The sequence below is a fragment of the Netta rufina genome (genome assembly GCF_964035555.1).
Source record: "Netta rufina genome assembly, chromosome: 3".
In the NCBI taxonomy this organism is placed as follows: domain Eukaryota; kingdom Metazoa; phylum Chordata; class Aves; order Anseriformes; family Anatidae; genus Netta; species Netta rufina.
This window is the reverse complement of record NC_140125.1, coordinates 69,660,060-69,683,454: the sequence shown is the minus strand read 5'-3', so window position 1 is coordinate 69,683,454 and position 23,395 is coordinate 69,660,060. Positions and strand designations below refer to the sequence as shown.

Below are 23,395 nucleotides of genomic sequence, written 5' to 3'. Positions count from 1 at the left end.
TTTTTTAGGTATGGTATGTATTTTAAAAATTAATTTGTCTGGAAAGAGTAAACATTATTATCTCCCAAACAGTACCATCGTTTGGTAACATTTAAAAAAAAATGCAAATCACTTCGTGATTTGGATCCTTATTTTTCTTTGGGTTCTATCTAAGAGATATGACACATGGAAGCGTTTTCCCCACATATTTCAAAATCATGTTCAAAAAGATTTACAACAAATTACTTCATGTTTGACCTTTGTTATTTGAATATATATTTTCTTGTCTCATTTTGATTCCAATCTGAGTACATTCAGTATTTTCTACACAGCTAAACTTTGTGTTCTCACACTTTGAGAATATACCTTTTGGAATAACAAGATGTGAAATACAGAAGCATCTCTATAATACTTTTTTTTTTTTTTTTTTTTTTTTTGGGGGGGAGGTAGATAAATTCAGGCATGATTTTAGAAAATATGATCCAATATCTCAATACTGATATCATCTAACCATTTTTAGGGGAAAACAGCAAAAAGTTTATAGAATTTATGGACTGTATTTCAGAAATTACTGTATACCATGAAAATGAGCTCTTCTAATGGATATTACAAGATTCTTCTCTTAATGCAAAACAAATAACCTTTTGCCCCAAGGTACCCTCCACACTGCAGGCACATTACAAGAACATCAATTGTTACTGATTTTTTACCAACCCTTACAAAATATCGTTGTCTTCCTAAATGCTACCAGAAAGTAATGTTGCCTCCAAGTCACCTTAGACACAGTCAGATAGTAGAAGAAAAGTAGAAGGAAAGCATACAGATCTCTGAACACAAGCGCAGTTAAGTGCAACTCTTTTGTGGTACCAAACACCATAAAACATTAGAAAATAGGGCTACAATTCTAAGCAGAGAATTCACAGAAGAAAATTTTAATCAGCAGCTAATTTTAATCAACAGTTCTTAGACTTAACAGAAAGCAATTCTGAAAAAAACTCATCTCCTTAAGTGTGAATAAGTAACTGATACCTCTTTCATTCTTTGTCACAGTTGACAGCTCACAAATCACATAGAATCAAGATAACTGTTTTTCAGAATGTAATAATTGTTTACAATCTATTTACTAGCAAGCTTGTGCATGACTACAGCCTAAAAAAAAAAAAAAAAAAAAAAAAAAAAGTATCTTTGCATGTAGATATTAATAAGAAAGCTAAACAATATTTAACTGTTTTCATTACACTACTAGAGTTTAGAAAGGTAATTAGAAGTCGTATTAACATGTTAGACACACGGTTATGATACTACCATCATAAATTTTACTTTTAATGTCCTACAAAGCAAAACAAGAAGATAGGAATGGCAAGCCTGCATCGCTCTTACCATTCTGAGTTAAGTGAATAACATTGTTTGTTTTAAATATAAAAGTCTCCAAATGTATGCTCTTTTATAGATTATTTTTTTCCTCTTTAATGGATTTAATATAAAGTTGGCTGTCAATATTCTGTACAAAACTAGATTTATTCAGAAATTCATTACTTCCAGTCTTGCATGTCACATATTATTTGAAGCCTTGTTAAATTTTCTTAAAGGAGTAGCAGCCCTAATCCTGCATATTCTTGTTATGTTATGGGTCAGTGTTCTAGCACTTAGTAGGACATATCAATCAAAACACTTTTCATCTTCCTGAAGTTAACTGAAACTGAGTGCACAGCTCTGCCCTGACCTTTCCTTCTAATCTGTTTCTCCTTCCATATGCCAGGGATTCTAAATGTGTATATGAAAAAATTGTCAATCTTAAAGCCCTAGACAGAACAACAAATGTTAAGAATTTTTACATAGAATCACAAAGAGATGAGCAACTAATAGAATTCAAATAAACTTAGAGAAAGATAGACCGTATTTCAACTGTAGCTGAACCATTACTTTTTAAAATAAAGCATAATTGTAAAGATTAGATTTCTAGTTCACTTAGTTGTATACCTAGTTTTATAATGAAAATCATATGCACATACACACACACATATATGTATAATATCTATATATACATAATATGGTTATATTAAAAATATTTTTCCACACATTTCTGATGTAGTATATTTTCAAATCATAGCAAGTGTAATATACAGGTACATTGAAAACTAATTTCACATCAATTAGCTGAAAATATCACCAATATATTATCAATTACCATTTTAGCAATTGGTGTTTTTTTGGTAGGAGGAGAACCGTGAGCCATTTTAAGTTAGTTTCAGGACAAAATATATGGAAGATTTCATCACCTGTCATCAGCACAGACATCAAAATCTAGCAAAATGAAAAATATAATTAATAATATAATTTCATAAAGTAAGTTAACCATAATTTCTAAGATGTTGAGAACATTAGAATTGTTCCAGGCAGCTGGTGAAGCATGATGTGCTTCACACTGGAACTGACTTGAACAATGATTATTTCAAGGACTTTTCTAGCTATCTTATGGAGAGAATCAACAAGACTGATGGTACCAGCACTTTCTGCAACAAAATAACAGTTCTACAACCTGAAATAATCTTCTGAGTTTTAGAGTTGTGAGTTGAACTTCAATGATATACATTATACATGATATACGTTATATGTGACATACATTATAAGTGATATACTATATAAGTTTGGACCAGCTCAGTGGTGGTCCAAACCAACCAACCAATCAATAAACCCAAATCCACACTACCACACACAAAAAAAAAAAAAAAAAAAAAAAAAAAAAAAAAAAACCTCTTCCAGCACAGACTGTTAATATCTCTCTGGGACAAAAAATTCCAGATTGCCTTAAATTACCTAATTTCCTACTTAATAAGTTACCAATTCATGTCCAAAATCCAAATTCAGCAACTCTACAATTCTAAAGTATATTCCTTGACAAAATAACATACTCTGGCGAATTAGATAGACTTCTTGTAAAGAAACTCTGACTCCATTTAAAGTCTTCTGAAACCATTCAACTTGGTTTCCAGCCTAAGTGCAGCCTAGCAGCTACACTAGCTCCTGAAGCTGATAGGGAACTCATATCACTGAAGAAAGCTTTTTCAAAGGTGGCTTCATTTAGCTTCTGCCAGCAGCCTTTCTGACCATTGCGCTGATCATGATGCTTTTCTGACTCACCTGTGGACCTAGGCTGGGGCAGATGGGATTGCACTTGTGTGGTTCCACTTTTTCCTCTCAGAGAAATCCCAGAGGATGGCATAGGGTAATTGCTCATCAGCCCCGAGGGCTCTCTCTCATGCAGGATTCCACAAGGTTTCATCCTGTCATCTCTCCTTTTAACATGTATAAGAGGCCACTGGGGAGATAATGAAATAATTTGGGCTGTGGTGTCATCAGCATTCAGATGATTCACAGTCCTATTCTCTTGTCAGACCAGGATGGTGCAGTCATTTTGTGCTTCCAGAACCTGGCTGAAATAGGGGTATGATGCAAGTTTACTCCCACAGAGTAAACATAGGTGCTATGTTGCACAAGTAAAGGGAAACATTCAGAAGTTATCATCTACCCTTACTACTCAGTTCCACCTCTTGTGAGAGAGGTTTATAAGTCTCTCTCCAGGTTCATGAATTTGGGTCTGGGTTTCCAAATTGGATCAGTGGCAAGTACAGTTTGACATCTGGGTTTAGATCAGTGGCAATAATTTCTACAGGTGTAAAGCTTGCCGCATCAGTCCAGGTCCTCTTCCAGAATGGAGTGATGCAGTCCCTGGAACTTCCCTGGAACAATGGCTACAAATGACTACCAGATGTTCAGTAACTGCTGATACCAATTCATACCACTTCAGACATATAAATGGCACTGAGAAAATGGCATATACAGTAGTGCCTATCTGATTTAGAATGATATCCAATGTAACATCTTAAAAGTTCAATATCTTGTGATCACAGCTGTGTAGGATACTTTTTTGACTTTCAGCAGAGATGATCCTGATTACACTGAAATCAGCCACATGAGATCACCCACTGGCTGTGAAAGTTCGTTCACCTATTCAATCATTTTTGATCCTCAGTGTAAAGTCATTTCGTGTTTGTCTAAGGAGGGTCAGGTTTGTTGATCTTCAGGCACGGTGAAAGGAAGTGATAATGATATGTGATAAGTCTTTTAGAGTATAAATCTATCTGGATTAAAATGTTTTATGTATCACAATATAGTTTAATTTGAAAATAAACAGCCCATCTCACAGAGCCACTTTAGAAAATCCATACAACTTGGCGAAGTATGTCTGTATCTAACCACCTTTTTTTTAATGTTGTCTGAGCTTAAATCCACGGTACATTATTCACTATAAAAATACATTCTATTTTTATAGTTCAGTGTGATAGTATAAATTTAACACAAAATCTGGCATGGCCTCAAATCATGTTGAACAGAGAGAGACTATTAGTATTAATTTAATGCCAATGGTTTCTACTGTTTTAGAAACATGATTATCATCACATTGCGCTACATAATATCAAAATGGTTAGAATCAGTTTCTTTATAATTACATGGTTTCATTTGGCAGTCTAGAATAAATGGAAGTGCTTGTTGCTTTGCTGGCTTATGCTGAAGTGAAAGTAACCTAATTCTGATGAACTAAACTTTCATTTAAGCTTGCTGATTCAAATGTAGGTGTGAAATATCTTGATATTATTGTTAAATGTTTATACTACATTTAGCTATAATATAGCTGATTGATTCAAAATGAAAATACTAATATTTATATACTAAAATATTTGTAGATGTGACACACTAATGTAATGTTTAGGGGAACACAGAAAAATTAGACGTAAATGTTTTATAATGACTTTTTTTTCCTTGAGAATTAAAAAATAAAATTAAAAAATATCAGGGGAGCCAATAATTACATACTTTGAATGTTTCTTCTTTCTACTGAAGAGTGGAAATGAAGAGTAGTTGCTATAAAATAAATGACACATCAAGTTTCTCAACAATATTTATAAAACTTCAAATTCTCTGTGCCAAACATAAAATATCCCATAACTGAAACCTGTAGTTTCAGGTGAACATCCTTGGAGTGATAGTGAGCCACTTGAAATCACATTACCACTGCTTTTGCAGTGGACAGTTCTGTGTACATTTCCAGTCTTTGGTTCTTGGTTTCCTGAATGATACCACTTAAGAAATTCAAAATACCTCTGTAGGAAGGTCCACTATCAAATAGATTTTAAATAGATTTGTTGAGCTACAGTCAAAAAACAAAATAGAAAACTCATTTTTAATGTTTTATTGTTTGAAAATGATTTTTAAAATGACATAGTGAATTGACCTTTTTTTCAATTTCTGCTTTTTCCTACCCTTTTCTATAGAAGATATTTTTCTCTGTGTGTTGTTGTTTTTTTTAACAGTTCTTGCCATTAGAAGATAATACCTAGGTGGTTTCCATGAGGGCATTTATTTATAATTAATATCTCATCCTCAAGTAATCTGAACAAATACACACACACACAAACAATACAAGGCTATACATCCACATATAGTGCTCAGTGGAATGAGCACTAGGATGAGCACAGGATGATAGAAGTTCCCAATTTTCTAACTGCATATGTGCATATCTGTGCATAAAGTTGAAAAAAAAAAAAAAAATCCTCTTATGAATTGTCACAGCTACTGCTGTTTCTCCCAGCCAACATTAAAAATTCTGAGGTTACTCCATTACAAAATATGACATGGTAATACAGATGACATCACTGACTCTATGTTGTATAAGTTACTTGGGATATAAATCCCAAAGCTTTTACTTTGATTTACCATTAATTCCCACTTTTTTTTTTTTTTTTTAATATCTTTATTTATCTATTATTGTAACCTGAGTAACACATTTTTCAACTTTAAAATCTTTTGAACTTCCTTCTCTGAAAGGGGAAAAAAATTCTCTGTGCTGGGATTTACTCTGGGGTTGCCCCAAAACTATTAGAAACTACTGTCCCAAATATTTGACTTTTGATATTAAACTATTAGAAATATTCTCTGAACTCCAGTAACACTACAGTTTTTATGAAAGAGATTAATGAAAACTAAATTATTAAAATAATAATAAAAATATGTGGTAAAATAAGAAGAGGTCTTAAAATCTATTTAGGTAAGAAGGGATCCTAAAAATCTTTTGATTTTTCATACAAAATTATTGTAATATGTTGCTTTACATTTTTGTTAGGACAATAACTTAGAAATTGAAATACTGACTTTCCACTATCCTGTCGACAAAGAAACATTCACAATATTCCAATATGTATTAACTTCTTTCTGAAAGACCAATCTGGTTAAGACAAGGTACATGTATGCACTTTGCTCATATCAATTCTAAAAGGAGCCATTCTAAGTCATAATGAATTAAATTTAATAATTCATTAGTAAGTCATAATGAATTAAATTTATCCTGATGCAGACTATAGATAAAGAGCTTGACAAATAAAGCCCATGTTAGCATTTACACTAACTTCATTTAAACAAATCAAGAAAAGCTAAATTGCATTTGAGAAAAGAACAATAAGGACACAGTATCAACTGTAAGTGGTTACAGCACAACAGCTTCTTCATCTCAACCTCTTCCAAAGGTGTGGGTCCATTATGCCAATAAAAACAAATTTCAAGATTACTTTACAAGCCCATGTTACCTTTTTTTAAAGAAACCATGGCCAGGATAGGTGCAACCACTTGCAAGGGTAACAAATGTAATGTTCTATATATATACTTGTCACTGTCTTCAGTAATGCTGTGAACTTTATCCTAAAGTTTTCAGTAGTGAACAAGTACTTTCTACCAAACAGCTTACAGTTATAGTAGTAGCTCCCTGATCATTGTGTGTGAAGGTGGTGTCAAAATAGAGATAATCTCATAAATCTCAGAGAACTTTTTTTCTCTCTCTTTTTTTTTTTAATGAAAATGAATGAAAGGTGAAGAAATTCTCAAATTGAGACCCATCAACTAATGTATTATGCTAAATATTAATGGTCCACATGCCAATGTTTTCCCTGGCCTTTATGATAATAATATGATCAGTACAAAAATAAATGTATAAAATGTACATAAATCCATGACACATTGAAAAACAGCAACAAAAAAGGATGTAGTAGTTGTTTTAGATGGCTTCTGTTTCTAACGTGCTTATTCACTGCCCTCAGAGTGCCTGTTAAAATCAGGGAGCAGGTCATTCACCAGCAAAAGCAATTATAAAATGCAAATGGCAGAGCATTTATAGTCAAGACTGGCTGGATAAAAAAGCTCTACTTAATAACATGTTTCCAAGCAGTTGACATAATTAGATGTTCGTATTATAAACAATAGCAAAGAGTACAAGCCTTCAGCATTTTTTTAAAAGGCTGCAATTAAAAAAAAAAAAAAAAAAAAAAAAAAAAGTGAGCATTGTGACATAAATTCTATTAAAAAGTAACAATTAAATTTCCCTCTGAGAAAATAGAAGGCACCATCTTGTGGTTACTCTGAAGGAATGCAATTGGGACAGCCTCAGAACTGCCATTTCCTCCAAACCCTTCCCACTGTGTCCACTGGAATATCACAATTCTGCCAGACAAGGGCAATGCTTTCCCATTCTTAATATTCCCTCTCAACCAGTGAGACTAGGTATTGGGCAGGACTAGTGGGATTATTTAGTTTAAAATACATCTTATCCCTTTACTACAGTGTGTGTTTGAGGTATACAGACAACAATACGGAATTATTGTCAATTAGAGAAAAAAAAAATAAAAAAAAATCTGAATACTGCCATAACCTAATGCCTCTGCAGCCCAGTAAAACTGCATTTTGAACCAGCTAAGATCAGGCACTTCTATTCTTTCTATCCTTATATTATCAAAACCAAAACATGGTTCTTTTATTCGGTGAGTGTTTGAAATTTATGTAAATTATATATTTTGGTCAACCAGTTAAGTTTGTGTCATCTTCAAAGATATAGTTAGTTTCATATACAGTTCACAGTTAAGCATTCAAAAATTCTTGTTACTTCAGTGGAATCTGCAGTTGCAAGTAAAACACCGTATGTAACCCACATGTATATTCACAATCAATAATGTGTGCCTTGGGTCCAATGCTGCAAACAGCTAAGGACTCATTCACTATGAGATAAACCATCCAGGCTAATCTTTCTCCATTCAGCTGTGTAGCTGAGCAGACAAATATTTACAGAGGCACATTCAATTGTTCCTATCTTCCTTGGGAAATCTATATAAAATGCAATTTAATATCAATTTATTATTTTTATTGTTTTTATAATCAGTTATAAATGAATACTTATTTCAGAGAGGCTAATTTAGCTAGTTCTTATGTTACAGTTTGATTGTATAACTCCAGAAACAACTTGTTGGTGTTACTGGTTCATTGTTAGATTTAAACTAGTATTTTGTATTATAGGGAACTTCTGACCAGATCTCCTCTAAGGAAACAAACAGAATGCTGATATGTGTCTCATTTCACATTGTTTGAAGTGCTTAACAGATCAAGATTAATAAAATGTACATATGCTATTTTTTTTTCCCAAGCAGATTTACGTATGACCTGCTGCTGTCTCAATGAATTCTGAATGGCTATAAATGGTAGCAAATTTTAGTTTTTTTTTTTAGATCAGATCTGAATCTTCTAGAAAATACCTGGCAAATTAGGACAGCTATTTTTCAAACAAACTGACCATAGTAAGTATTACTGACTAACAGCCTAATGGTGATAACATCCAGAATAATCTTCACTTTTGAAAGGTGTCAATAAAAGAGGAGTTCTTCCATGTCTAGAAAATGCTGTGCTTGCATGGATGCATGGATGGTATTCTGGTTATTGGTATCTGTTTCAAAGAAGGAGTAAAATTAATGTCCCATATTTCCTGGAGATTTTTTTTAGCACATCAGAAGAATTGATATTCTGAGTCACTTTACTTACAAGATGTAATGTTTTTTTAGAAAATAACACAATTTTGTCTGATGTTTTTCTCAGCTCAGTTCTTTTTGAGACGTCACTCCTCCAAACAGTTTCACACTAACCAATGTCTCTGTTTACATGTGCACTCCAGGATGGGGGCTGACGTCTAAAACACTAAAAAATCATCTAGATTATACACTTAAAATCTGCATTGCTTCCCCACTGCCACAAAGGAAATGCAACTCTATATTTTGTGCATTATAATGCAGACTTATGTGTTAATATGTCCATTTGTATCCCAGGGTACTCCATATATTCAGCAACTGAAGTAATCTAATTTCTTTCATTTCCTTGGTTGTTAATGGGACCTTAACAACCCCATCTTTTCCATCTCCAAATGCTGACGAGCGTTATACAAATGCCGGAATGATAATCTGAGTCTAAAGGGCTGAAACAATAAGTGTTACTATAAAAAGGTGTCTTCTCCCTCCCTGTGAGAAAGCCAAGAATGCGTCACTTGCATGATTTACTCATGCAAACTGACAACAGAAAAGATGTAGGGATTGGAAACATGACAGTCCTGCTTATCTCCCCTTTGGCTGCTGCAATGCTCCTCTCTCCTAGGCAAAGGGGATCTGCTACTTCTGGAGAGGAAGAAAGAAGACATTCATGGAGGTCTCAGGATGCTGGGAGAAAAATGGGTGATGGTGGTTCAGGGAAGGTCACATGCAGGGATCCTGTCATCATTAGTTAGTTTTATTCTACAAGTCAAGTTCTCGAGAAATTTTACTGTTCTCCTCCTGAGATCAGCATAGTTGGGTGTTATAGAGAGGGGATACAACGGAAGAAATTTGAGATGAGGAAGGAGGTGAGTGGAAAGACCTAATCCTTCCATCTGCTTCAGATTTAATCCTAATTTTTAAAACTACATCAATACTTGATGTATGATGAAACACTTCTGGCAAAAAGCTCAGATACCTCCACTTGTTGCTATATCTATCCATCACTAACAAACAAGATTAAAAAAGAAGCAAATAGATCAAAAAAAAACAAAAGAAATAACAGGAAAAAAAAAAAAAAAAAAAAAAAAAAACAGAACATAGCAACAACAACAAACCATAGGGCTTAGAGAAACAAGTTATGTTTCTGTAAGTCTTTTCTGTTTACTTCCTCACACGACTTCCAACATGCTGATAGTGTCAAGTTATATATTCACACCCTGCAGAACACTAAAGTACTGATGTTATGAGATCACTATTAAAACTATTTTTCTAAGTGAGTATTTGTTAAAAGTCCAGAAAAGCTAAACCAAATTATTGTCATTACGAAATACATATCCACCTTAGGAATGGATAGTTTTGCATGGGGTACTTAGATAATAGTTATCTTTTCTCTCATAAATTAATTTCAGAAACATTACATTTCAAAAGCACTTTTACAGAATGGAATCACCCTAAAGTATCATAAAGGATAGGTTCTTAATGGGCTTTTAACAACTTAATCAAATATACCCATGTTCACACTGTGTTTAGGACCTTGTGATCTCACACTGCCTTTGTGCGTATTAGAAAAAAATATTTTTAACAATTTATTTATTAAAGGATACTTGCATACTGAAAGGTAGCCTCAAAAGAAGTGATAACAAATCTTAAATTTTCTGAGTAATAATTCAAGTTACAAAAATTCACTAGTAGCATCTGGAAAAAATATAAATATAAATATACTGATTGGATTTACTACTGATTTTATTAAATTAAGAAATTAAGTTACTAAATAGACATACAGGTCTTGCCATAGGTATTAAAAAAAATAAAAATAAATAAATAAAAATAAAATAAAAACTTATCTCATCTCCATTTTTAAAATACAGAATATATCATAGCAGTAAAATATATAGTTTGAGTTTAGGTTTAAATATGGGCACATATATAGAGAGAGATTTATTTGATTTATTCACTATGCAGAAACTATATTTCCACCTAAGAATTTCCCAAGATATTATCAGTGTTGGCACAATTACAGTATTGCAGTTGCAAAAATTGTAAGATGAGATCAAATTAACACTAGAATTTTCAAAACCAAGTCAGTCTGAAATGACAGGACATTATATCATAATCAGTAGTAAACCCACAAAAAATCTTGGTGATGTAAATTTTTCCAGATGGTACCAGGACAACTTTTCAAGTATAAACATGTGAAAGAAAATTTCTATAGAGACATTTGTATATTTTGGCTTTGAGCAACAGACAGTTTTGGTTTTTTGGAAAATCAGAATTATCTGCTGAAGTTTAATTTGTTTCCCATTACAGTTTCGGATTTCTTCTTCATCCATAAAATTAACTGCAGTGAACTTCCAGAAGTAAAAAGCTGTCTTTTTTCAGGCTTGAATAAGAGGAGAAATAGTCACTTGTCCTGAAAGCTGGCTACAATTAAACACATTGAACACAAATTAAAAGCTGTAAATGTAACTTTTGGGTACTTTGCTGTGATCCTTTCTTATATACTGTATTATATGATAAACAATTAAAATGCACCTACATTTTGGCTACCAAAAGTTTAAAATATTATTTAACTAGATCATAAATAGAATACGGAAATAGGAAAAGACAATATTTACCTTTTCCAACTGGGCATTTTTTTTTGATTTGTACAAAAATTCCCCCACTGCCACAAAGACAGAAAGCACCAATCCTGCTGCCAGGACAATAAAGATTCCTCCAATATTCTGAACTCCCAAAGCACTGGCCTCTTTGCTTTCCTCCTCTGGGCAGCCATTGCCTCTCCACCATTTCTCTTTCATCATGTGGAGCTTGCCCTCCTCTTGCAGCTGTAGAATTGCTATAGTGATCTTGTCTCTATATGGAGAACCTAAAGAGATCACAGGGAACATATATTGCAGTGGTGTATATATTAAAGATAGTTACACCTGATAAGAATAAAATGTAATGCGATGAATGCCACAGGGAAAAAATATATATCCTTTTCTTTACAACCATAACATTTATGGAAAAACAAGTACATTTAATCATGGTCCCACTGGTCACACAAGTGCAAACCTACGTACGTACATAACTACATATGTGCAGAACTTGATACAGCTGATGTTGGTTATAAGCCAGGCAACTTGATGAAGCAAGTCTTATCGCATTGAGTCCAATGGTCTACTAAACTATTAAATCCAGCCAAAGAGTGTTCACCTTTTAATTCATATCAGGCTTTAATTATTCTGCAGTAGATTTAGTCTAATATAACTAAATCTACAGGCTGTTGCTTCATAGCTTGCTACCCTAAAGCTGTAGGTCTTTTATATAATAAGCACTTCATACTGTTATTACTTTCTTGCAAGAAAGAAACATCAATTTCTTGATGAAAGAAACATCAAGATACAGTCACAAAAGTCTGTATCTGATACACTGTCAGACAATTACAATTTACAAGATAAATTTAAGTGTTTGGATAACAAGAATGTGAATTTTCATATTTTTAATATATTTCTTTCTCATAATTAAGTATTTTAAAATAACATGATAATTTTGCAGCTTTTGAACCTTTCAATACAGGCAGTTCACAGGGTACTGTCATATCTTCATATGTCATCTGCTCTCTTTTTCTTTATAAGTGCACAAGAATTTTTCAATGAGTACTTTAAAACATAACTTAATTAACAAAGAATGCCAATGGAGAAAACTTTATTTTTCTGAATGTTACTGAGTAAATCAACAGTTAGAACTGTTTTTTCTATGTTAAGATCTGTGTAATGCTTGAGAGAATAAAGACATAATTTTTCTTCTCCTCCTTCCTAAACAAGAACAAAAGACTTTGCATTAAAGTGGTTAAGAAATACAAGAGGAAAAAAAAAAAAAAAAAAAAAAAGAGAGAAGTAGATGAAAAGGCATGGCATCCCCTCTTTCATGCGATATGAATGCAGGTCTACAAATCTTCCTCCTCTTTTTCCTTCTGTCATAATATTGCTACTTACTAGCTATCATCTTTATGGTGTTTCCTTTGACTGAATGATAAAATGTATTTTCTTTAACTTCATACCTTAAAAAAAAAATAAATCTCAGAATCCTGCTAGAGAGATTTGACTATTTCATGTATTTTTGTCAGCTATGAAGGAGCTGAAGAAAGACATTTGTAGGATAATTTGTAGTCTTTACACTAGAAAAACATTTATTTATTTCGTTTTATTTTTTTATTTTATTTTGTTTTATTAGGAATTTCTTCTCCTTTAACATACTATTCAACTTATTGTGTTACATATCTAGAACTTATCATGAGAATATAGCTAATTGCAAAGGGTTGATGTGCCAGGATGGAAATAAAACAGAAAAGACAATTAATTGTAAAATACTCTGAGCTATTCCTTTACTCCAAAAATAAAAGGTGGGAAGAGCTAGCCTCAAAGTAACATTGCAAGAACTTGGGTTTTATCATATCTCCTCCTTAAAAAAGAAGATTGCACTAAGAGCTACACTGTGTTTACACAGGACTATATGGAAAGCAGAGAGAAGGGAGAGCAAATTCTTTTCTATTCCTTTGTGCATGTGTGAGCTTAGGTCACATGATTTCAGACCATCCTGATTATTATGAAACTCTGCAAAATCCTGTATCTGATGCTTTTCTTCAGTCAAATGGAAGAAGGAAAGTGATTATCCACAAGAGCCTGGGGAGTGTAAGTGCATACTATAATCTTTGGGAGATGTTTTCAGGGCTACACTGCCTATAAATATTTAACAATAACATAGGATTCTGAGAAATAATTTTGGACCCAGTTTAACCCATCTTCTGATCTGACAAGCTGTTTTCTAAGTTTTCTAACTAAATTGATTTGCACTCAGTTTCTACACTTTGCAAAGACATAGCAATGGGAAATCTACCCAGAAGTCCCTGAAGTGTCTAAAAATGTTGTGGTCTAATCAGAATCAGTGGATGACAGAATTACTAAGACTAAAGAGACTAAAAAAAGACTAAGATTAAGAGACTAAAAAAAAAAAAAAAAAAAAAAAAAAGAAAGAGAGAGAGAGCATACAGATTATAGACACAGCATACAGATTACACACTTAAAACTGCTGTTTTCCTTGCAGAAATGAAAAATGTCATCATGTAAATGTAAAAGGTTTTGTAAATTATTGCCAATTTTCACCATCATGAGTGCAAGATGAGTCAAGCCATTTAATAAGGTGTTGAGGGAAGGTGATGTCCTCCTTGTGTACTTTTTAAAAACAAAACTATTTCACTGAAGAGAATTTGCTTTTCAGGGAGAAAAAATTAAATGTGAACAGAAACTTGAAGGCTCACTGACCATGTGTGTGAATGCATGTGTAAAATAAATACAGTATGAATAAGAATTAAGTAATAAAGCATAAATTCAAAATAAATAAATAAATAAATGAGTAAAATGCTGTCGTATTCATAGAAAGCACACACAACATTAATTTTCATGTGCAGAAATGTGAACTTCAAATATAAATGAAATCACATGCAGTTGAAAAAAAAAATCTTACCAGTCTGTGCATGGGGAATGACTTGAGCCTGGGGAAAGGAGCAGGGACACAGACACCAAGATATTTAAAACTCCATCACAAACTCAGAGGGAAAAGATGAGACTATAATTTTCCATTAATTATGGAAGAAAAAGAGAAGTCAAGTTTGGAAATATCTGAATTGGTCTTTCCTTTCTTCCCTGGGTTCCAAGTGTTTTATTTTCTCCATTGACTCCAAGAACTATCTCCATGATAAACTAGGACTGGAGGGCCTACAGAACATAAACTATACATTATTTGTTGATCTCTCTCTAGTTGCAGTTTGCAGGAATGAGAACTTCTGCTAAAAGAATCACTCTAGTACGTTCAGTCTAGTTACACAAATTATGGAGACCTTAATAACTTTCTAGGATCAACAAAATCAGTGAGGGATGCAACAATTTCTATTTGCAGTGACTTACATATGAAAATTTAAAATACAAATGAAAATCTGTATAAAATTATGTCTGAAGCATTAATACATATATATATATATATGGATGTAAATATAAAGCTAACAAAGTCCCAGATGTATTGAAGTTATATATAGAGGTTATAAGTATGCCACTGAAAAGATGTACTCAATAGCAAAACTAGCCACTTCCCTAAGTAGCAATGAGCCATGTATTTTTAAGAGTATAGAACAAACAGGATATCATTGCATACCAGGAAATAGATGTGAGCTTCTCAAAAGCCATCTGAACATGGTCCTGGGCAATCAGTTCTAGGTGTCCCTGCTTGAGCAGAAATTTTGGAGGAGAAGATCCCCAGAGGTCCCTTGCAAACTCAACCACTCTGTGATTCTGTGAAATGTAGCTTTGATAAAAGATTTTCTTTGTGATGTTAAGTGAAGTAAACCAGAAGCATTTATCAGTTTCTTAGCTCTGTGCCTATGTTTTTTTTTATATATATATTTATGACATACTCAAACATTATAGCATTCTTGCCTCTAAGATACAAATAAATTAATGACAATGATGCGCAGTTTAAATACACTCCCCACATTTACTGAAAACAAGTGCTATATCAATAAACTTTGAGTGGACATAGAAGTTTTTAAGGTAGAAAAGTGTAAAAAACTTGTTTTTGCCTCTTGCAAACCTGTATCAGTCGTACAAGCAGACTACAAATACAGCTTCCTTGGGAAATATTTGTCTAACACTACACAGCACCATACAGCTGAATGAAGGAGTCTAACAAACATTACATGCAGTCCTACAATGTATATAGTTTTCAGAAAGGTGAGCAAGAGTTTAGTGAAAGATAAAGAAAAGTCTAGGGTCAGTCCATGCATTTCCAGAAGCCAAGCTCTAATGGAAATTCTGAAAATAATACCTGTCATTGTTTTTGCCACTAGCTTTTTTATCATGGGTGAGGTATGAATTAGCTGTTAGGTATATCTAGCTGTAATGACATCTTAAATCATGGTAATCTTTATTTAAGTTATACAAACAGGAATAGCTTCATACTTTGGAGTGGTCAGAATTCCTACAAAACTTTATATTGCATCCAGAGGAGACAATTAGAAGCTTCAGCTGCTTCAGTCCTATGTATTCCATATATTTCTAATCACTCCAGTAAATAAGAGGATCTGACTTCTTTTGGTTTTCCATGCAGATTTCTTTCCCACAATTTGATTCACAAGGTTAAAGTGACTACAGGAGCAACATATTCTGTTCTTTATATTTGAAGAAGATTCTTTACAATGCAGCAAATGGTCCTGAGCACTATAATGTCAATGTTGAGGCTTGAATAATGTCTTTACTTAGTTACACCTGTCCAACAAAATCCTGCTGGAAACTCCACTTCTCCAACGGAGAGTTTATTCACAACAGCTACTGGAAGCCGTGTTTTGGCAATTCTTTAATATAATGCTCAGTCAGCTATCATGCGTCAACACATACTTCTGAGGTAACTATAAAAACACGGTTCTTTCATCAAATATGTTAGCTACACATTCTTATATTTCAACAACAATAAATTAACTGCTCAAGCACAGAAATTCTCAAATTAGTTTCAATACTCAGTTTGACCTGCATAAAAATAAATAATTTGAATCTATATTTTCTGCATGTTCAGCTAATGAAGACAAATGTATTAATTTGTTTTAGTTACAGAAGAACTGAAGCCCAGCACTTTTATGCATGTATAAGTGATGAATATTACAGTTCAAATTATATGAAGGATTGCAGATTAAGTGCAGGCAAGCAGAATAAAAAGGCCTCCCGTGTTGGTACATGGTATTTCTCTGTCTCCTATAGAGACAGATCTGTTTAAATCGCAAGTCACCAAGGACTGGTAAAAAAAAAAAAAAGTTCATATTACGAAATATGAATATATGAATATTCTATAGTCTGAAGGTAATAAGAAACTACAAGAGAACTAGGGGATTTTAACAATAAAACCCAATGAATGCAAAAATTGCACAGTATTCATTACACCCATTATTTGAAGTTTACCTAAGAATGTATGATATATACATAGACACATATGCACACTTTCTAAGTAGACAGCATGTCAATTGTAAGATGCATTTTTTTCTCCAGCATCTGTACTTGCAGTAGACATGCAGTAGACAAGGATAGCTTAGCTCAGATATCCTCTGATATCCTATATATAAATAAACAGGATTTTTTTCAAAGCCTGAAATCTCAAAAATGATTAAATTGAAAGCCAGTGCTAACAGTAGTTTTCAGTACTTTACAGAGGAAGTCCAGGAATATATTTTCACCAAAGCAAATTAGCAAATCTTAAGCATCTCAGCAGCTTTTCAATATTTCAAATATGAAGAATTTGGTTCCAGTTATGTTAACCAAGTGTATTGTTAACTATCTCGGGGACTAAATTTACATCATTTTCATTGTTATTCCTTACAATTTTGGAGCTGACTGCTTTTTGAAAGGTTCCCATGTTATTCATGCCTGTTGCTTTGTTATTATTAAATAAATACATTTTTTAAAAAGGTGTGTTAGAAGTATAGACCTGTTTATCCATGAATGTCAGATGTAATCGAGTTACTGCAGGAGCAGAAGCAAAGCAAACTCACAAACTCACAAACTGCATCTAAGAAGCTTAGGACATTCTTTTTGTTTTCTCGTACTTCTTCAAGAAAATAAGGTAACATGCACTTTTGAATTTATAAAATTATGCCATATTTAAATCAACTAATGGAAACATAAAAACCACCTCTGTTTCTCCTGACAAGAAAAAAAAAAAAAAAAAAAAAAAAAGATTTTTTAAAATTATATTTTGCATTGATCACTGACTACCAAATGCATAAATTAAATGAAGAGAATGTGGCAGTAATGTGATCATTTACAGACACTGTGGCCATTGTCATTGTTCTCTAATCTTGCCTGAGATTTAAGGAAAATTGCTTTAAAAACATGTCCCTTAAAAACATATCCTTTTCAGTTTGGTGGAGGTGTGAAAAGGGAATGATGCTGGGACACAGAAAGTAGCCCTAGCTACAGTAAGTACCTATCTTGAAAAATGTCAACTGATTCTTAGTCTAGACCTCCAGCAGTGACACAAAATGAAAGACAAAAAGAGGAAAACACTGAAGCACCAGTGTGAAAGGGCCATGAAAATCACACTGCCCAAGTTCTGCATTTTGAGATAGGACAAATGAGAGGCACAAATTTCTTTTATTTCTTTTATTTCTTCTCTCTTTTTTTTTTTTAACATGGAAAAAGTCATTTTGTCAGACATTTTTTTCTCTCTCTTTGTTTTTTTTTTTTTTTTTTCCTTCACTTCTCACTTCTGTCTTTTAAAAGCTAGACAAAACAAGGGAGACAACATCCTACACATCTGTAGGATGCTGAGATGTTATTCTTACATTTACTCCATTTTTATCTACTTTTTATTTTCCAACTAAGCTTTGGAAAGTATATTAATTTTTGGATGATTACAAAAGAAGGCTGCAAACCTTCTTTCTAAACCATAATTCTATAACTAGAATTATGAATGCAATAAGGGAGCAAGCTGAACATGTTCTAAAAGAATAAAGGCTTGAGATCATCTTCTCTCTTTTCAAACTTACTACTGCATACTAAAGAAATTAATTTATTTGATTTCATTTACATTACATTAAGTTTTAGTCTTTACTCATCTTTTAAAAGCTTTTGTTCTTAAGTAGTCTATATTTCTCTCTGTGCTGACATTCAAAACTTTCTATATTTGAAACCACGCACTTAAAAAAGTTCATGTAATGAAATCTTTTGTAAAATACTTGCATTGAGAATTTGATCAGATAAGTTTAAAAACGTCAACATTACGAACTTTTACCAAGAGTATTTTTTTCGGTCACTCCCAAGAGACATAAGTAATATAAATCAGGTGTCCTATATATATTGTTATTGAATACAACATGATAACTGTGTTACATGTTCACTGATTACACTGTTTGTTTAAAGTCCATTTGAATCCAGTAACCTCTCACTGGCATAGAAGAAATGTTTTGTACCACGTTTATTAATGGCTTATATAAACATAAATAATTTATGAAGTCATATTGCTATAAAAGATATGAAATAGCAGATTATAAATTATTGCCTGAGACTCCTTTTTTTCTGTGATGAACTCTAATTTAAAGGAGTGTAGTGTGAAATAGTCTTTCTAGATTTGATGTCTGATGAAATTATATGAATACTGTCCTCAAAATATGCTTACTCTAAACATCATAATTACATGCTACAAAGCTAACTGAAATTAAAACAAACAAACAAACAAACAAAAAAAAACTCTCTTGGCTCTGATTCGCCAAAAATAAAATCTTTATTTTAATGCTTAATTAAAAAATGCTGAATTGAATTACACTGTGCAAAAGTAAGTACACTTCAACATACTGGATGGAAGAGATGGCATCATGAGAGACTTGGACAGGCTTGAGAGGTGGGAACCTTTTCAAAAAGTTCATAAAGACCATAAAGTTCATAAAGTGCAAGTTCCTGCATCTGGATTGGAGCAATTCCAAGCACAAATACAGCTTGGCCGGAGAATTCCTTTTGAGCAACCCTGAGGAGAATGACCTGGGGGTCTTACTTGATGAAAAGTTCAACACAAGCTGGCAATATGCTCTTGCAGCCCAGAAAGCAAACCATATCCTGGGCTGCATCAAAAGAAGTGTGGCCAACAGGTCAAGGGAGGTGATTGTCTCACTCCTCTTTGCTCTTATGAGACCCCACCTGGAGTACTGCATTCACCTCTGGGGCCCTCAGCACACGAAAGACATGGAAGTATTAGAACAAATCTAGAGAAGGGCCACAAAGACAGTCTGGAGCACCACTTCTATGAAGAGATGCTAAGGGAGTTGGGGTTGTTCAGCCTGAAGAAGAGAAGGATCTGGGGAAACCTCATTGAAGCCTTCCAACACCTAAAGAGAGTTTATAAAAAAGTTGGAGAGTGACTTTTTACTCAGGCAGATAGTTATAGGAGAAGGGGGGATGCTTTTAAACTAAAAGAGAGGAGATTTAAATTCAATGTTAGGAACAAATTCTTGACTCAATGAGAGGTGAGGCACAGGAACAGATTGTCCTGAGAAGTTGTGGATGTCCCATCCCTGGAGGTGTTCAAGAACAGGTTGGATGGAACTCTGGGCAACCTGCTGTAGCAGAAGGTGTCCCTGCCTATGGACCAAATTTGGAACATCTTTAAAAAAAAAAAATACAGTGAAAAATATTTTTTTCTCTAAGAAGTAGAAATGATTATAAACAAAGTTTATTTGACATTTTGTTATGTATTGGGCTTATGTGACAAGATTTTAGTTGTTTGTGGTTGAGGATATAGGGGTGATGTCTGTGAGGAGTCCTGAAGTTGCCCCATGTTAGGTAAGAGCCAGTTCCAGCTGGCTCCAAAAAGGACCTACCATTGGCCAAAACTGAGCCAGTGAATGATGATGGTTGTGCCTCTGTGAGAACATTTTTTAAGGGGAAATAACACCATGCAACAGCATCTGGGAGAGCGGAGTACAAAATGATCTTACAGATACTTTGGTCAGTGAAGAGGAAAGGGGAAGAGGTGCTACAGGCACCGGAGCAGAAATTCTTTTACAGCCCATGGAAAAGACTTCAGCGGAACAGGCTGTCCCTTTGCAGCTCACGGGAACCCCATATAGGATCAGTTTGGGAAGGACTGCATCCCATGGCAGGGCCCCCCCGGTGGAGAAGAAGTATACATTTTCCAAGCAATTATTCTATCATAAACTTCTCTGTTGGCTTGTTTTTTCTGTTAGGAATTTTTTTTCTCTCTCCTGCTTGAAGCTACTTAGACTCAAGCAAATTATGTTCTCACTATTATTCTGTTAGCCTTCAAAAGGAACTTCCTTTGATGAAGTTCAGCAAAAGTAACCATATTCATTCTAATGTATTTGGCATAAGGTCTATAACAACCATATTCTACAAAATTGATCTTTTGTGCTGTTTCAAGCCACTATTCCAAGAGATAAGCTGGATATTTTTGTAAACTTGGGGAGATGACATCCATAGCTTTCAGATACTGTGTCTCTACTTGAACAAATAGTTTCATATCTTCCTGTTCAGAGATGTGTTAGTGACTAGCTTCCCAAAGAGGCTTGTGAAATCATTACACTACAGTTTTCCAAGCACCTGGCAAGTTACTTTTGTATTATTGACTCTAAAAAGATATTACTAAATTTCATATCCCTAAGCATTTTCCATAATCATGAAATAATATATATCTCTGTAGATTTAGTTATGCCAAAAGATCATTTAACAATCCTGAAATTCATTTTTTCCTGTAGAAATGAGATTAATTGCAACATACTAACTAATTAACATTGTATGCAGCTTTGTAAGGTTTTTTGCCTTCAACAGAGCCATGTATTTCACAAAAACTGAAAGGTACTGTAGAAATGCTTTTTCATAATGTTTCCCTTGAAATATGTGTGAAGTATGCCTTCTTTTAGCAGAAGCAACCCAATCTACTTTGTCTGAGACTATACAGTTAACATACAGAATACAGAATTTCTGTAAATATTAGCTCTTGCCTCTGGATAGAATTTTATTGGTAATGCCCAAACAAAGGAATAATCTCTTATTCTTAGCTGTGCTGTGATAGTTCCAGATGCTGTTTTGTTTTATTTTAATTTATTTTATGAAATCTTAATTTATATTTTATTTTATGTTCTATTTCCTTTTATGAAGGCCTTAACTGTTTTACTGAGCTTATTTTACATGTAATTTCTTTTGCTAAGTCTACCACTGTTTCAAGTCTTCTTCTGCCTCCTTTGGTAATCTATGATTCCTGCAGATATGTCCTCTACTTGTTTTGATTTTATTCAAGAAAATTGTCAGCTGACAGATCCTTTCGTACAACACCACTATTTCTCTTGATCCAGATAACTTAAGAGATTAATAATGTCTTTGATATGAGCCAAAGTTAATGAGGAAATAATGTACATGTAGTGCCTGTTCTCCCTGAAAAAAAGTAGGATACAAAGCCCAAAAGACAGTCTACCTACTGTTTTATCTGCTTGTATCCAATACTTCTTCCTCTGAAACTTAACTGGTCATTCTAGAAGTCTTTATCTTTTATCTAGAAGTGGCTTTATCTTTGCTTTTCATCTGCTTTCTCTGGTGTTTATGCTGCTTCTCTGATTTATGCATAAGGAAAAGCAGTTAAAAACAGCCTGGTCTTTCAGTTTCCTATCACTTGGGAACTTCCACGGACACTTTCATTACTTGGGCATGCTTCATATACTTCAAAAGTTTTCAAGCAGCCTATTCAAGGATTTTAAACTTAGTAAAATTTAATTTTCCTCATACTAAGTCTAATTGGAAGATGTTTTTCGTCTTCAAAATAAAATGGAAACGTGTTTTATGCTTCAGAAAATATTAAATGCCAAAATAACATAACAAAAACAAATAACAAAAATAACTCAAGTCTAGTCCTGTCTGGCACTTACATGGCTATAGCAGATATTCAACTATATAAAAAGCCATAATAGAGCAAGATGGAAAAAAATACGATATCAATTAAAATTACTTTCCTAACAACTAACTGTTCAAAGACAGAATGGACAGAATCATAATTTCTTCAGATGTCCACTTCATAACTAACTATACTGAAATCACTAAAAGTATAAAGATGCTGTTAAGGTTGCAGTAAGTATCTACAACATACAGGAAGAACTATCTTTGGTATTACTAGATAACTCTTTATGCAAGATATTCCAGTAATTAATATTTATTTCTTAACCTTCATTATCATATTCTTAATTTAAAGTATTAGACTCATTATTATATTAGACTCCACTTCACCTACACAATGGTTTATTGTGTACTATTAACACAGATAAAATCAATAATAAGTGTGAGACGTATTTGAGAGAAAACATAAAACATATTCATACCAACAACAAAATGATAAATTCTCCTTAAAAATAAATTTACAACAACACAAGTATTGGCCTTGAAAAAAAAGTTAGTGGAAAAATATTACAATATTAATTAGGATCACTGAGCAATACTGACAGACCCTTTGTCAGTACTTTCATAATTAACACAGTTTAGCATTTTCTATTCTTATCTTTTCCAAAATCTAAAGCCGGATCCTCAACACATGTTCTTCAACAATCACTGCAGACAGTGGGAACCCAGAACCTCATTACATGTTGAATTCCAGCCTGTGGATTCTAGAAACCAAACAAGTGTCCGCTGTTGGCTCCTAATCTTGACAAGATTACAAACTTGCTCTACAAAAGCATATTCCTTAAATTCAGTAGTTCTTTTGTCTGTGGATTATACACGACATATACATTATACTATGGAATCTTTCCTCTTATTTTAAGAACTTAAACATTTATCCCTCTCTCAGAAGCTTTGTATTATGTGCATTTATTTCTGCGAGCTTGATACGAATAGCACTTAATTCTCTAAAGAGATAGATCAATGTTAAAAAAACATGATGAAAGGATGTGGAAAGTAACTTTGTTGTTGTTGAGCAACATGCAAGAGAAGCAAGGCATGATGTATGAGAAA

At 33.4% G+C, this 23,395-nt stretch overlaps 1 protein-coding gene across 1 annotated transcript in view; it reads right to left on the bottom strand.

Annotated features, from left to right (window-relative positions):
* The window catches only part of GRIK2 (glutamate ionotropic receptor kainate type subunit 2), a gene marked incomplete at both ends in the record, with an annotated part of 394,793 nt that overhangs the window by 3,979 nt on the left and 367,419 nt on the right, over positions 1-23,395 (bottom strand). The window contains one exon of the mRNA XM_084284092.1: positions 11,489-11,739. Coding sequence (XP_084140218.1) covers positions 11,489-11,739 — 251 coding nt within the window. The remainder of the gene's footprint in view (positions 1-11,488; positions 11,740-23,395) is intronic.